Source organism: Phragmites australis, chromosome 5 (assembly GCF_958298935.1).
Source record: "Phragmites australis chromosome 5, lpPhrAust1.1, whole genome shotgun sequence".
NCBI classification, from domain to species: Eukaryota; Viridiplantae; Streptophyta; class Magnoliopsida; order Poales; family Poaceae; genus Phragmites; species Phragmites australis.
The window spans coordinates 5,427,410-5,442,174 of NC_084925.1; the positions used below are offsets into that span (position 1 = coordinate 5,427,410).

The following is a 14,765-nucleotide window of genomic DNA, read 5'->3' on the forward strand; positions in this document are numbered from 1 at the left end:
ATATCTTTGTATTAGTAAGGTTTGGTCTGAAGACCTTACAACGATGTGATACGAACCAAGCGATCGCCTTAAAACAAGTTTACATAAGGAGTTATACGTATGAAAACAACAACCTAGCTACATAAAGTTCGAAGGCTACTCTCTCATGACTAAGCAACCTAGCTGTTTGGCGCTTGCTGCAATCCATAGACTCGCTTCATGTTTGATATTGTTAGCCAGCTGTGGTACTGAGGTAGCATGACAAGCGAGTCTTCTCCCTTTCGTTATGTCTTGGAACCCCCCCCCCCCCCACACACACACACACACATTCGTTGCCAATTGTCAATGATGCTTAATTGTTGACCGTGGAACTGCTGCGGTAGGTGAACCCAGTTTAGAATGTCCTACCATACTTGTTTGGCTATTGAACAGTTCACAGGAGCCATCCGTGTGCAGTCCGTGTTGACAACGCCGCTCGGCCATCCAAATGCACCTATGCATGACCAGCCACATGAAGAATTTAACTTTGAGAGGAGCCCATGATTTCCATAGCTGCTTTGCTCCAGCGAAGTCAACAGCACCAGAAAAGAACATTCGATATGTTGATCTCACCGTGTACTGCACGGAGGTTGTCCACCTCCAACGAACCATGTCTTCTGTACCTAGTTGCAGATAGATATCCTGCAATTTTTCCCAAATGGCAATGTGTTGAGCGATGGCCTGCACAATGAGTTCACCAATGATGTCTTGGATCCCTTGCCGATCCTGCAGTGCCAGGTAGACAGTGCAATTGCGAATAAACTTGAGCGCTGATGAGGCGACAGAGGTTAGGCGCCAGGGATCGAATAGATGTGCCCTCCAACCAATTGTCGGACCAGAAAAGAGCGAGGTTCCCATCCCAGCGTTAATCTCAATTGATGCATTGAACATTTCTTTGACCTCTTTCTCGATGTCCAATTTTAGTCCATACCATGACCGAGTGGTGTCTGTTCTCTGTAGCCAAAGCTATCTTATTCGCAGCGTGAATCCGGCAAGCTGGAAATCCAGGATGCCGAGGCCTCCCAGTTCAATCGGCCGGCAAACACAAGACCAAGCCATCATGCACTGCGCTCCAGAGGCTGAAGCCTTCCCGACCCAGAGAAAACCGCGACGACGCTTATCGATGGCGGCAATGACCCAACCCGGGATCCTGATCGAGATCAGCGGGTAGATGGGAGATGCTGCCTTTTTTTTACTCGATGACACTCCAAATATCTCGAGCGTTGCAGCTCTTTCTGCATTTCTTTACAATGCCGATTGGTGATGCCCAAAGCTGCTGTGTTCAGACACGCTGACTACGGAAGACTTTGGAAAGATTCAACCATCGTCTACAGAGAAACGAGTGAAACAAACTGCAGCCTGACGATTAGAGGGAGATGAATAATCGACTTAATAAATTTATTGTGAAATTGATGACCTTCTTTTATTTAGATCACTTAACGCACCTCAAAACTCAAACGGAAGCAAAAATAGTGAGGAGTTTTAACAGAAAAAATTGAGATAACACGACTCCACGGATGTTATATGAACCATATATTCTATTTAAGATCAATCCATATGTCTAAGTACTTAAAATATCATAACTTGCAAAGAAGTAAAAAAAATGAACACCGAGTAACGAAAATCTCCAAATTGATTATCTAGAGACAAGTGAATTCAAGACCCCATCACATAAACATGTGTATATAAAATTTATATCTATAGCAACAAGAAGAATAACCTCACAAGGTGCTGAAATTTTAAACAAAAACCAAAAAAAATAAAAAATAAAAATCGAAAAACTTACAAACTTGCAAGGAACCAATAGAGAGAAACTAAAAGGAGCGGAATTTAAGCATATACAGAAATATAAACTTCATTATTCAAAGATATCAACCTTATTTTAGACGGATTACAAAAATTTATCTCTCAAAACTCTCAACTATTATATAGGCTAAGCATTCATCATTTTCTCTTTTAAAACCCTAACTCTAAGCTCTCAAATAGGTAGTACAAGAGGGGCTCAAGTGGATACTTCAAACTCTCTCTAGTCCTACCCCACTATTTATAGACCTAGAAAATTTGACTCCTAAGTTTTCTAACTTTTTCCTAAAATCTCTCTCTTGTAATATACTCTTACCTACCATCGAAAGCATTTTGGTCAATTTTTTTCTCCATTTATCGGACGGCTGCGAAGCCTTCACGACTTAGTTTCGACTCGACGCAAGTTTCGTGATGGTGCCACATACTCTTCCAGTCCTTCCACGGTTTTGAGGCCAAACCGTGAAACCGCTTGCATGCTTCTCAAAGCGTGACTCGCCGCCTTGCTTACACCTTAACCAAACGCTTCGATGTTGACGCGTGTACTCCGTTATGTAATCCTGACCGCCGATAAGTCTCTTCCGCTCCCGATCTCTTGGACCGTCTTATCATTTGCACCGGTATCTCCTTCGCTTGACTTTATCGACACGCCGTCTACATCTACCTTCCATGATTTGCTTAACCTCCATGTGTTCAGCTAGATTCACCCTTAACTCCGCCCGACCTCATTGATCGTCTGGCACCAAGCACTCCGCTTAGCCCCGATCATCCTGCGGTCGACTGCCAAGTTACATCTATCAACTGCACACCATAAGACAAGTAAACACATATCTCCAACTCCAATTACAGTTAGTCCATAATCAATATGCTCAAATGAAATTCCAAATCACATCAAAACTCATGTAAAACCGAAGATCACCAAACCAAATAAACACCAATATCAATTAATCATCACAAATAAATCAAAATATATTTTAATTTGGTTTCTCACTTGCTCACTCTTGCAGAAATTTGTCCGAGCTCGGTTGCCTGTACAGTCACGAGTTCTTACCCCGTCTGTTCTGGCCGGAGTCCGTTGGCTTACCTGTCCTCACTATTTCCTGTATAGTCAGCTGTATGCTCGTTGTCTGGAAACTGTGAGGACAAGATGTTTGCTAGCCATTGGCCATTGGCCTCCACAGCATCTGATCTGGTTTGGTCCTGAACCGCCGATGGCACTTGGCTCAACTGTTTTCTTGTGAATAATTTTTGGATGATGTGTGCCGAATCCTGCAGATCTCACCTGTGCTGTTCGTGATGCACGTATAAACAGCCTGCCGTTTTTACTCCGTGAAGACTAAAAAGTGTGGATTCTTACAGCGGAAAAGGACAACTAACCCTCTAGGGTCCTTTTCTTTTTTGGGTCAATCAACTCAATGTGCTCATTCCAAAAATTTATTGTTAATGGCATTGTAACGTCCCAGGTATCTCCATAATTGAAATGCTACTATACTATACCAAAATCCTATAAAGTTTGGGAATGTTTTAAAAAAATTCGGTAGAGTTTCTCTTCTAACTATTTATATCCTGGACAAGCAGATCATATAGTAATTATAAGAATATCATATTCTCGATAGATAAACATTACAACCTAACCCAAAGTTCTAATAAAAGCGACCACCCTAGCCATGATGTCATCTCAACCTTACTGAATGAAACTGACAATAAAATTGTACTTATTTAAGTTAAATAATTAAACTAGAGGTGTGTGTGCTCAACTTGATGGCGCTGCTCCCACTTTATGCATGCCGCGATCACTTGATATTTAAAAATCAATAAAAATAAAAGTGCGACTAAAAACACTTAATAAATACCGTCGATGATTAATTTCTGACAATAATAACAGGTTATACCTGACGATGGGCACGTGATCCATGACCTGAGGCTGTATATCCTAGCTGTGTGCGTGTGATAAACTTAAAAACACCAAGGGTTATCCAGGTTTGGATCTCTATTGTGATAATAGTCCTATATCCTGTGTATTTTTTAATATACGTCTGAATGAACTTATTACCCTCCCATTTTTCTCCGTGTCTTCCTCCCTTTATATATACGAGGGAGATATGACTTACATAGGGATCCAAGGCAGACCCAGGTCTAGCTAACCCTTCTAACATATGCTTATCATTACGGCGAGTAGCCGCATTCCACTTGCCCTGTCGATCTGTAGGGTATGTGCCATCACTACCACGCTCGCACCATCCTTATCGCCTGGTCTGTTAGGTCTTGTCCTCACGCGCCGTTTGCACTCCTGCAAAACCTACTATCACACCTTATTAGGCTATACCATAGTGTTTAATGCTATAAAATGGGACACGGCAAGCCTGTGCCAGCCACGCCTAGGTCCGCACAGAAGGATGACCTAGGTAAGAGAAAACACTTGAATGAAAAAGTGTGTAATGGAATTAGACTAATTAGGCATATACCTGCTCCGCAACCAGAGAAAATTGGTCGCAAGGTTTTCCCTCTGAGACCTAAGGACTGGTCGGAGAAACTAGTCGCGTGGTCGTTGGCTGGACGTGCTAGAGGGTATGCTCCTACCCAATCATAACATGTAGAAAATTCTGATATTTGATCACTGTGGGTTCCTCTGTCAGGGAACCCTATTATTCTTTACACCGACAAATACAATATGTATCTAGAAGACCATACAACGCATCAAAATTCAGTGAAGAATCTGAATTGAAGGATTTTTTTACTCTTTTGAAAAGTCATTGAATTAGTAGTTTTTGTCTGAAATGAAAAACACATAAATACATCTTTATAATTTACCAGTAAAGCTAAGCAAGTGAAGCCATCACTTACTCACAAGAACATGAATATAGGATCCAAACAACACATCCATGAATTGGAATAATCTGCGAAACATTAATGGTATGAATAGAACAACACGGGAATCATGAATCACGGACATGAACAACATCTGCTTGAAAACTTGAATTAGGATATCACAGGAACGAAACTTAAATTAAGATATCACATGAACGAATAAAGCATGTAAGAACTGAAAAATGGAACAAGTAGAGAAAGTTAAACCATATAGCACACATCAATATAAGGGCATGTTTGTTTCAGCTAGAGATTCTAAAAAGCAGCTTATAGAAGTTGGATTGTGAAAAGCTGGATTGTAAAAAGCTGGATTATAAAAAGTTTTTAGGTTGTAGATTCTAAAAAAAATTTATAGACAGTTTAGTAAAATGGACTTTCACAATATATCAAAAGCTGAGAAAAAACAGCTTCTCAGATTCCCACAATCCAACCAGCAGATTTTAAAAACTATAACCAAAAGCTGTCTGTTTGTTTCAGCTTTGAATTGTAAAAGCTGAAAGCCACAATCCAAAGCTGAAACAAACAGAGCCTAAGTTCGTCATGTACTTGCATTAACTATGACGAGAAACTGATGTCACACCTTCTACACCAAAACTTTTCAAACATGTGGACTAAAATTACACTTAATATCTAGTATATGATATCCACATGTCTATAATCACAATACAACATTGATACTAGCAACAACATGATTAAACACATTTCCCTGTTAACCGAAATATCGATTTAAAATTCTAATCACTTGATGTTTTGTCCTTAACTTCTAATTCCCTTAACCAACCATAGCAAATAAATATATCTTGGACATTTACTGAAAATCCCCTACAACTTTTCTTTCATGACTTTGGGTGAAATCTCCCCTCTAACTTGGTTAAAAATAGATAAATAAATTACTGCTCAGACTAAAACTTGTCGGATAATAACACTTTTTTGACATCTTCTCCTAAAGTGTTTATCCAAATTGAACAAATCCAATATTATTGAAAATATATCGACGAGACCTATAACTTTAATTTAAGCTTATGGCCAAATTTAGCATTAATTATTCTTAGATTTTGAATTAAATCCGATGCATGCAAATCAGACTACCAATCCCTAATCCGAGGACGAATTCGACCATAAAAAATTATCTATGAATAGCTAGGGACTATGCAGATGTTACCCTTGATGCGTAGATCAAGAATTGTTTGAGAATTTGATAAAATCCCCAAAGTTCCTCCTCCTTTTCCTCCTTCTTCTTCTTCTTCCTGATTTAGCCTGGCTCTGCCCGCATAGCTGGGGCAGCCACCTGCAATAGGGCATGGCCACAAAGTGCCATTCGGCTAGGCCAGGTAGCCCTGGGTGACACAATGGCAGTGAGCTTTCGATGATGGCGAGCAGCCATCTTTCAGGGCCGGCGAGTGGTGACGGCACAACAGGAGGCAACAATGTGGAGGCAGGAGGCAATGACATGGAGGCAGTAGGCGGCGGCATGACTGAGTCGGTCACAACTATGACTAGGTCAGCGCCCCTCTCTATTTTTAATCACATCCAATGGTTTAAACTTATTTTGGCTCCCTACGGATACACCGGGTATCCAAACGGGGGATTTAAATAGTTAAACGGGTTTGCTTCAATGAGCTCTACGCATTTGCCATCTCTGATTATCTATCCGATCTATGGATAAAAAATCAAAATTTTGCCCACTCTATACTGTCTGGTCAACATTTTATTTTCATAATATTTGGGTACTATTACAGGCATCTTGGTAACTCAGACATGTCTCTTGCAGTGACATGGGTACAATCAATGGTACAGAGGGTACATCTTATTTCACAAGCAGCCTGCATGCAACAATGCAATTCCCCCCTTGGAGCTGAGACTCAGAAATCTGAGGTCAGATGGAGATGCTGTTGGGGATGCCCCTTCCGGTGACTCCTGGCTTGGAGAATGGTTTGAGCAGCTCGTACGGCACGATACCGGCGCCACACCTGTTCTTGAACTCCGGGTTGTTGTTGCACTCGTCGACGAAGCCCTCGATCTCCTTCATCCTGCCGGAGAACTTCTCGAACGCCGCCATCACCATGGGCTCCGCCACCCACGACGGCTCAGCGTAGTCGCCCATGTACTCCTCGTCGGGCGAGTGCGAGGAAAGGATGTCGAGCGTGGTCATGACCTTGATGGCCTGCATCTGCGTGGGCAGCATGTCCAGCAGCGTCGTCTCCGGCTGCGCCATGAACTTCCTCATCTCGTCCTCACGGTTCTCCTCCACCGGCATGTGCTTCCGGATAGTGGTGGGGCGGTTGGGGAAGTAGCCGGCGAAGTGGTACTGGCCGAAGTTGACGGCGGCGTGGTGGCCGGAGGTGACCCACATGATGGTGGTGAGCGTCTCGACGAGGCTATCCTGGTTGTCGAGCACGGGCCACCACGGCTCGTCCTTCTTGTCTCCGTGGCCCACGGTGCGCACCTCCTCCCAGAACGCCTGCAGCTCAGCGTCGCCGGCGACGTCCGCGTCGGACTTGTAGTAGACCTTGACGTAGTCCGCCACCCACTGCTTGATGGAGTTCCAGACCATGAGCCCGTCGGTGGCGTAGGGGTAGTCCTTGATGGTGAGCTCGAGCTCGCCGTTGTCCTTCTTCACCGCGAGCCCTCGCTTGACGAGGTCGTTGGGCAGTGCCTCTGTGTCGAACTGCCACGTTGCGCCGTAGGCGACGGCGCTGAGCTCGATGGCGTACTTCCCCGGCCAGAAGGACTCCTCGATGATGCCATCGGCATTGATGAGGCTCTCCCTGGCCAGCGCGTTGATCTCCATGGTGTAGCGGAAGTGTGGGTGAAGGAGGCGGTACACTGGGTGCAGCCGGCTGAGCTGCCGGTTGGCGGCGATGATGTAGGGCTCCACGCAGGCGTGCGTGCGCAACCAGTGGCTGACCAGCTGGTGGTAGCCCGTGTCGTGGGTGAGGACGTGCGCCTTGGCCAGCTTCCACAGCCAGGAGTCGGTGGCGTCGGGCCCGTGCGTGAACACGCGCTTCCACTGCGCCTTCGTCGGCGACTTGGGCCGCGTCAGCTCGATGGCCAGAGGCATCAGCGTGCCCAGGTCCGTCAGGTAGAAGATGGTGCGGGAGCCGTACAGCGTCGCGTCCGGCAGCTCGCGCACCTTGTGCACGTAGGGCAGGAACACGTCGTGGTAGTCTAGAATGAACAGCCGCTTCGCCGCCAGCGCCTGCAGCAATCAATCAATGAAGGTCATATTCCCTTCTTACTGCCATCATCATTATGCTACTTAATTTGCATCGAATGATTTTTTTATCATTGAGACAATTTGTGATCCATTTCTGAGCTCGATCGATCACCTGCTCGACGGTCATGTTGCTATTCATCCCCTTCTCGAGGATCTCCCTGGTGATGGCAGACTCCGGCGAGCCGTACACCGCCGGGTCGAGCTTGCTCTTGATGGGGAACTCCGTGAGGAGCTGGATGCAGAGAGGGTTGAGCCCTGCGAGCGTCTGCCTCGCGAACTCCTCATCTTTGAACCACGAGAACCTGTCCCCTGCAAGCCACATACAGTAACTGATCTATTAATCTCTTCGTCGCGAGTGCGTAATTAAGCAACTAATTAATCAGCTATTAGGCGGACAAGTAATTAGATGAAGATTAGGTGGGCGTGTGCTTACTCTCGACCATCTGGGGGACCTCGAAGCGGAGGACGTGCTCGGTGGTGTCCTCGACCAACTTGACGACGCGCGGGACGATGGTGCGGATGGAGTCGATGCCGGTCTGCGGCGGCAGCGGGATGCCGTCGCTGTAGAGGCTGTCGATGGCCGGGAAGTGCGGGAACCGCAGCTCCTTCTTGATCAGTATCGGCTTCAGCGCCGGCAGCACCATGTGCAGCCCCGACCGCAGCGTCGTCGCCCCGAACGTCAGCTGCTTCACCTCCGAGAACTGCTCGTCGCGGGGCACGTAGTTGTGCCCGTTCCGCTTCTCCGACAGCGGGTCTGCACACAATTCCGACCGATCATAACATAGATGTTCCAGCGCCGGTCGCAGGTAAAGCTAGCTAGGTACGTACCCTTCCTGGTCCTGTCGCGGCCGGTGCGGCCGCGGCGAGGGTAGGGGTACTTCTCGTTGCCGCCGAGCACGGGGCGCTGGTGGGCGGGGTTCTTGTCGGGGTCGCCGAGGTCGTTGTACACGTCGTAGTCGTAGACGCGCTCGAACCTCTTGCGCTCGCCGCGCCCGTCGCCGCGCAGTGTCTGCAGTTCCTTCTGCCTCAGTTCCTTGAGGCCCTTGGGAGTCTCAGACGGCAGGTACGACTGCACACAAGCAACGGACGACGTACGTGTGAGTCATCCATTTCCATTCCAGGTGTTGCACAGGCCATAATTAATGGAGGTACGTTATCATGCAGTGAAGTGATGAGTGCATATGTATGTATGTGTATGTGTATGTAATTAAAAGCAGCTCGCAGACTAGCTAGCTTGGGAGTGATCGATCGAGCTACTGACCTTGACGGTGAAGAAGACGCGCTTCTCGGGGTTGTCGAACTTGGAGTGCACCCAGGAGTGGCAGTCGAAGGTGATGGCCGTGCTCTTGTCGTCGCCGGTGATGAGCTTGATCTCCTTTATGAACATCTCCTTGTGGTGCTCGTTCTCCACCAGCACCGCGCCCACCGGCCCGAACGACGCCGGCAACTGGAACTTCGCCTCGTACCGACCCTCGATCAGCGTCTTGTGCGCGAACCCCGTCACCCGTGGCTTCTCCAGACCCGTCTCTGCACGACCACGCGTGCACACACATTATGCTCTCAATTCTGTTAAGCTCCATTTGGCATCGCAGTGGCTTTGTAGAAATCAATTGTTTTTATATATCTACTTTTTTTTTGCGGTGGGTTATAATAGTTAGTTGAAAGTTTATGTTTGGAGCTATAATATTGCATCGAATTTTTACCAGAGTTACTAAAGATTTTGATAACCAACAAGATTAGGCAAGGCAATAGCCAGTGCATGCGCAGGAATTGTTCCATTGGTGGTGCAGCATGCATGGCAGAGCTCTCACTGTTTGTCTGTTGGAGAGAGAGTGTAGGTGGGATGGGATGGGACTGGAAAATTCCACTACTATCAACATCATTTATTTATTGAGATTTATAATAAAGAGATATATGAAAAAACTATAAATCATATAAGAGAATCCACAGAAAGATAGATATTAGACGTAAGGATGGAAGGACGCGATAATCCACTGTGGAGTTTGCGTTTCCTGTGTACGTGTGGCGTGCGCTCGAGCTAATGAAAAGATATCAGCAGTTAAGCAAAAAAAGAAAAAAAGAAAAAAAAGAAACTCGATGTGGGTCACTCACTTGGGTCGAGCTCGGAGCTGACGAGCTCGAGGAGGATCGTCTTGCCGAGGAGGTCGCCGATGTCGTCGAGGGCACGGGTGGCGTACATCTGGCCGATCGCCGGCGACGCTTCCACCGTGGCCGTCACGGTCAGCGCCTTGTCTACGGTGATGGACGACACGGCGCCGCCGGCCTCCTCGGTGGCGCTGCAGCTTATCCTCGGCATGTGCCGCCGGGAGCCGCCCCTCCTCGCCGCGGCGGCAGCCGCCGAGGGCGACGGCGACGACGCCAGGCGCGAGCAGACATTGCTCTGCGCGGACAGCACCAGGGGCTGCTTCAGGTTCAGGTGAATCATGGCTGCTGCCTCGTGTAGAGCGTTCTTGCTTGCTTAATTACACTATTCGATCCTAACCAAAAGCTGATTACGCAGCAGCTAGCGACTGAGCAGGATCGAAATTGATCGAGATCTGCTGCTAGTGCTAGCTGCTTCGACGAGCTCTTCCGACTCGGATCGAGTGCTCTCGCTGCGACGCGCCTTGTGTGCATATATAGCGAGCCCGATGGCGTAGGGCGTGTTGCACGTGAGGTTTATCAGTGACATGTACAACACTGTTTTTCTTTCTTTTTTTGAGAGATATATTGTTCTATTTTCGTGGACAGTGTTTATACTGTTTAGAAATACGAGTTGCAAAATATGAGTTAAAATGTTGCTTTCATTGAATGTAAGGGTCTGTTTGTTTGAGTTTCTACTTTTGAGCTTTTCTGAAAAGCTGTGTTTTTAATTTGTCTGAAAAACTGCTTTTGAAAATAGACTGTTGGCTTCTACAATAAATTTTTGGCTTCTTAGCACATAGCTTCTCAGAAAAGCATATCTCAGCGAGCTTCTCAGCTTTAGTTCATTTTACTCAGAAGCAGACTTCTGGCTTCTCCAGAAACCACTTCTTCAGAATCCCATTTGTTCTGACTTCTGGCTTCTGCTAGTAACAGAAGCAGAACCAGAAGCAGAAAACAAACATGACCTAAAGATCATACGGTAAAAAAAGAGATAAAAGATATTTTACATTGTGCTACTCCCCAACTTTTCTATAAAAATGTACCATTCTGACTTGCATCGAGTTTGAAGATACTGGCAATGTGTCAATCATTACATTGCCTTTATCATCCGCACATTGGATTATTTCCTGAAATCATTTTTTGCTATGGAGCCTCCGGTCAAAATCAATAATGTTATGTTTTCTGAGCTGTAAAACAAAATGTTTTCTGAAGCATTTGCACAGTACAATGATATATACGAGCACTACTATGCATGCTTTTTCTGAGCTGTAAAACAAAGTGTCTTGGATATTTGAGTTATCCTAAATTGGAGCCGTCTGGGACAATTATTATAATAGACAGTTAATTCTTTGATGGCACAGAAACTGTCTGAGATAAGGGTTTTTGAACCGTCCAAGATGAGGCTCTTCGTGGTAACGAGTAAAACTGCTGGCTAGCCTATCCAAAAACTAGGTTATTACTACTAGTCCTGCTCCTGCCTGCTGCATTGGGAAAGCAACATGGTCCTTGCACAACTACCAGCAGCTAGCCATGGTCCTTGCAAAAGAAAGAAAAAAACTACCATCTCCATGGGCATGGTTAACACTAGCTCTTCAACCTTTTTGTTCCACGGAATCTTCAGTTTATTTCGAATCACCGGGAGGGAGATATGGAGGAGCATGCATGCATGCATGGAGGGGACAAGCCTGCACTTGGCAACGCATGCATGCATGTGATTGTTCTGAAGTCAGCAGCATGCACACGAGCATTCATGCCTTGTAGATGTGCCACAATCTTACAGTACCAGGTCCAGCATGTACACACTAGTATACAACCGGTAGACGAGAGAGATATTTCATGCGTGCAGTCGAAGTCCGAAGCAAGAGAGCAAACTGGACCTGTTCAAGTCTTCAAGAACCAACAATGCATGCATGGTGCATGGAACCATGCTAGTGTTAGCTAAGCTAAACTGCTAGTACTATTAGCTATAAAGGTTCTTAGTTCATATCTTAGATCTAACTAGCTATAAGTAGTGCATCGCTATTATAGAACATCACACATATAGCGTCTTATTAATATCGGTTCAACAATAAGATGTATCAGTGCTTGCAAAGAACCGGTACTGATAATGACTGTATCAGTGCTGGTTTGTTCTATACACGAACCGGCACTGAAGATTGTTAATGTCACAACTCATCTTAAAAAATTCATAAATTTTTCACATGAAATTGTATGGAAAAAAACTTTATATGAAAATTATAGTTTCGATGAGATCTACAATTTTGTAGTTGATTTTTTTTAATTTGAGGTTATTTAAATGCCTAAATAGTTATAATAAAGTTGCAGCAGTGGTCAATGACAGCTCACATTAAAAAATTCATAACTTTTTCGTACGAAGTCGGATGAGAAAAAATTTTATATGAAAATTGTAGCTCTCTATGAGATATATAACTTTGTAGTTGTTCACCTTTTATTTGAAATAATATAGCTATACAAATAAATCAATAAAGACTGTTAAAGGAACCACACATAAGGTCACAAAATAAAATACTGGATCTAGTGTAAAACTAGTAGTAATTATTGAAAAATCCATATATTTAGCCATAAAGATGAAACTGCAAATTCAAAGATTTTTATCGTGAGTTTGATAACTCGTATTGATGAAATGTCTGCACAACACTAACTTTCAGATCAAGCACTATGTCTCAAAAAATTTACAGGCAAATCGAAGAAGGTTAATTTTTAACAAAAAACTTCAGATATCCTGTCGATGGTCTTTTAAGCCTTTTTTGGGGGTCAAGAAGTATATAGGTCTAAAAAGATATATTTTTTCAGATGCAACTACTCATTAGCTTCCAAAGTCAACGTCGAACGTCAAAATCGGACTGCATATGCAAAAGTTATGGTTATTTTACTAAATATTGCATGGGTTGAACACAAACTTGAAATACGGAGTCAGGTGGAGGAAAACTTTATATGAATATTGTAGAACTCGACGAGATGTACAATTTTTTAGTTGATAACTTTTTCATTTGAGGTCATTTAGATGTCTAAATAGCTATTCAAACGTTTGGTCAGAAGATGTAAAAAGATTTATTGTGCTACTATACTCACGAATGGACGATAGTTGAGATAGTTAGAGGGTCACGCGTGCACACAAGCTATGAGGTCTTGAGTTTGAGTCTTGGTCGCCACATACAAGTGAATATCACGTGATTTGCGAATACTGCGCTTGTTCGGGTGCCCCTAGTCGGAAAAAAAATTTGAAGTTTTTTTTGGCAAAAAAAAATGTTGAATTGAGATCGAGATTATCAGTACTGGTTGGTAAGTCACCAACCGGCACTAATAGTTACTATCAGTACCGAGTAATCAGTGTCGGTTAAAAAACCTATCACTAATAGCGATTTTGAACCAGACACTAATGAGGATTTTTACAGCAGTGAATGTCTAGAGACTCTGTATATACAAAATCTAACCTTAATACATCTTGAAAATTTTACAACCTTGGAAGGTATGAAAACACATGCATCATGTGTGACGAATGTATCATACACAAGTTAATTTGTCTAGATATTTAATTAGGTCTGGTCCTTGTTTCTGCAAGAATATATAGTCTAAAAATTACGAGCCCTATTTTATGTTTACATGGAAAATCTAGGAGAAAATCAAGTTCAAGAACGGCATCCCGTTCAAACCGAATATGTATGAAACCCCTCCGAACATGGATTCGAATGAAACCTCTCTGCCATTTGAGACGTTTGGGATGGAACTTGGGATTAATACTAGGATCCAGTTAGCTAGTCCTATTAAAAAAACTAGCAACTTGCACGAGCGGATTAATTGGAGTTCCTCTCTAAATTATATAGTGGCATCCCAATAAAAAAAATATTGATATCCTCAAAAAAAAAAAAACACCATACACTGCTACAAAATGCTTCATTCCAATGGCTCCAAACTATCATGCCAGTTCCTTTCCTTCTGTCATAAAGTGTGTGTGATGGCCATAGTAATGACAGACGTTTCGTATATCGTCTGTGATAGCCAATATCTCATACTGTTTTCAACAAAAAGAACTATTTGTAATGACAACCATCGTCCATGTCACCACGTGTAGCAACAACCGTCTGTGATGCCATACATCACAAAGGACTCATAATAAGGAGGGAAAAAAATCTAAATTACTCTCTTAAACTATTTCTGGTGTTCGAATAATCCTCCAAACTTTAAAACCATTTATTTAACCCTGAATTTTAAATACCGGTTTATATAACTCCTGAAGTGGTTTGCAATAGCGGTTTTGCTGACGTGGTGACAGCTTTGCTGATTGGGTCGTATCTTTCCCCCTCCTCTCTCTCGGATCCTCTCTCTTCTCACCTCTCTCTGCTCCTCTATCGCTGATGTTGCTCTGTGGGCCGATGAGATTGGGCTCACCCTCTTGCGCAGAGGAGCCCAACCCCATCCACATCTCCATTGTCCACTTTGCCTTATCCCCTTGCCCCCGACTCCCCCCCCTCTCTCTTAGCCGCCATTTTTCCCTATTGCGCCAAAGGAGCAGCAGTGGCAAGTCGAGCTCGCCCACCGCCTTCCTCAGATCCTCCACATCGAAGCCGTCCGCAGGGAGGGTTGCCCAGAGCTCCTTGTTCCATTCCTGGCCTCAGACCCCGCTCTCTCGTTGTAGAGGCCGAGATCAAGGCCCTTCTTCTCTAACTCCGTCTGCAGGACAACACCACCGCCACTG

The 14,765-nt window shown here is 44.5% G+C and overlaps 1 protein-coding gene across 1 annotated transcript; it reads right to left on the reverse strand.

Annotated features, from left to right (window-relative positions):
- Nucleotides 1-6,379: 6,379 nt before the first annotated feature.
- On the reverse strand, nucleotides 6,380-10,531 carry LOC133918553 (lipoxygenase 2.3, chloroplastic-like). The gene is made up of 6 exons (XM_062362477.1): nucleotides 10,016-10,531; nucleotides 9,165-9,430; nucleotides 8,732-8,972; nucleotides 8,337-8,657; nucleotides 8,016-8,212; nucleotides 6,380-7,885 (listed from the first exon to the last, which is right to left on the reverse strand). The coding sequence occupies exons 1-6, from the start codon at nucleotides 10,347-10,349 to the stop codon at nucleotides 6,563-6,565; spliced, it is 2,682 nt and encodes an 893-aa protein (XP_062218461.1). The 5' UTR covers nucleotides 10,350-10,531; the 3' UTR covers nucleotides 6,380-6,562.
- Between the last annotated feature and the right edge of the window lie 4,234 nt (nucleotides 10,532-14,765).

Excerpts from the sequence above, each read along its gene's own strand:
- LOC133918553 (XM_062362477.1), bottom strand. The coding sequence starts at position 10,349 with ATGATTCACCTGAACCTGAAGCAGCCCCTGGTGCTGTCCGCGCAGAGC. Across the intron at positions 8,973-9,164 it reads GCGTCTTCTTCACCGTCAAG|TCGTACCTGCCGTCTGAGAC; the intron begins GTCAGTAGCTCG and ends GCTTGTGTGCAG. Across the intron at positions 8,213-8,336 it reads GGTCCCCCAGATGGTCGAGA|GGGACAGGTTCTCGTGGTTC; the intron begins GTAAGCACACGC and ends TGTGGCTTGCAG.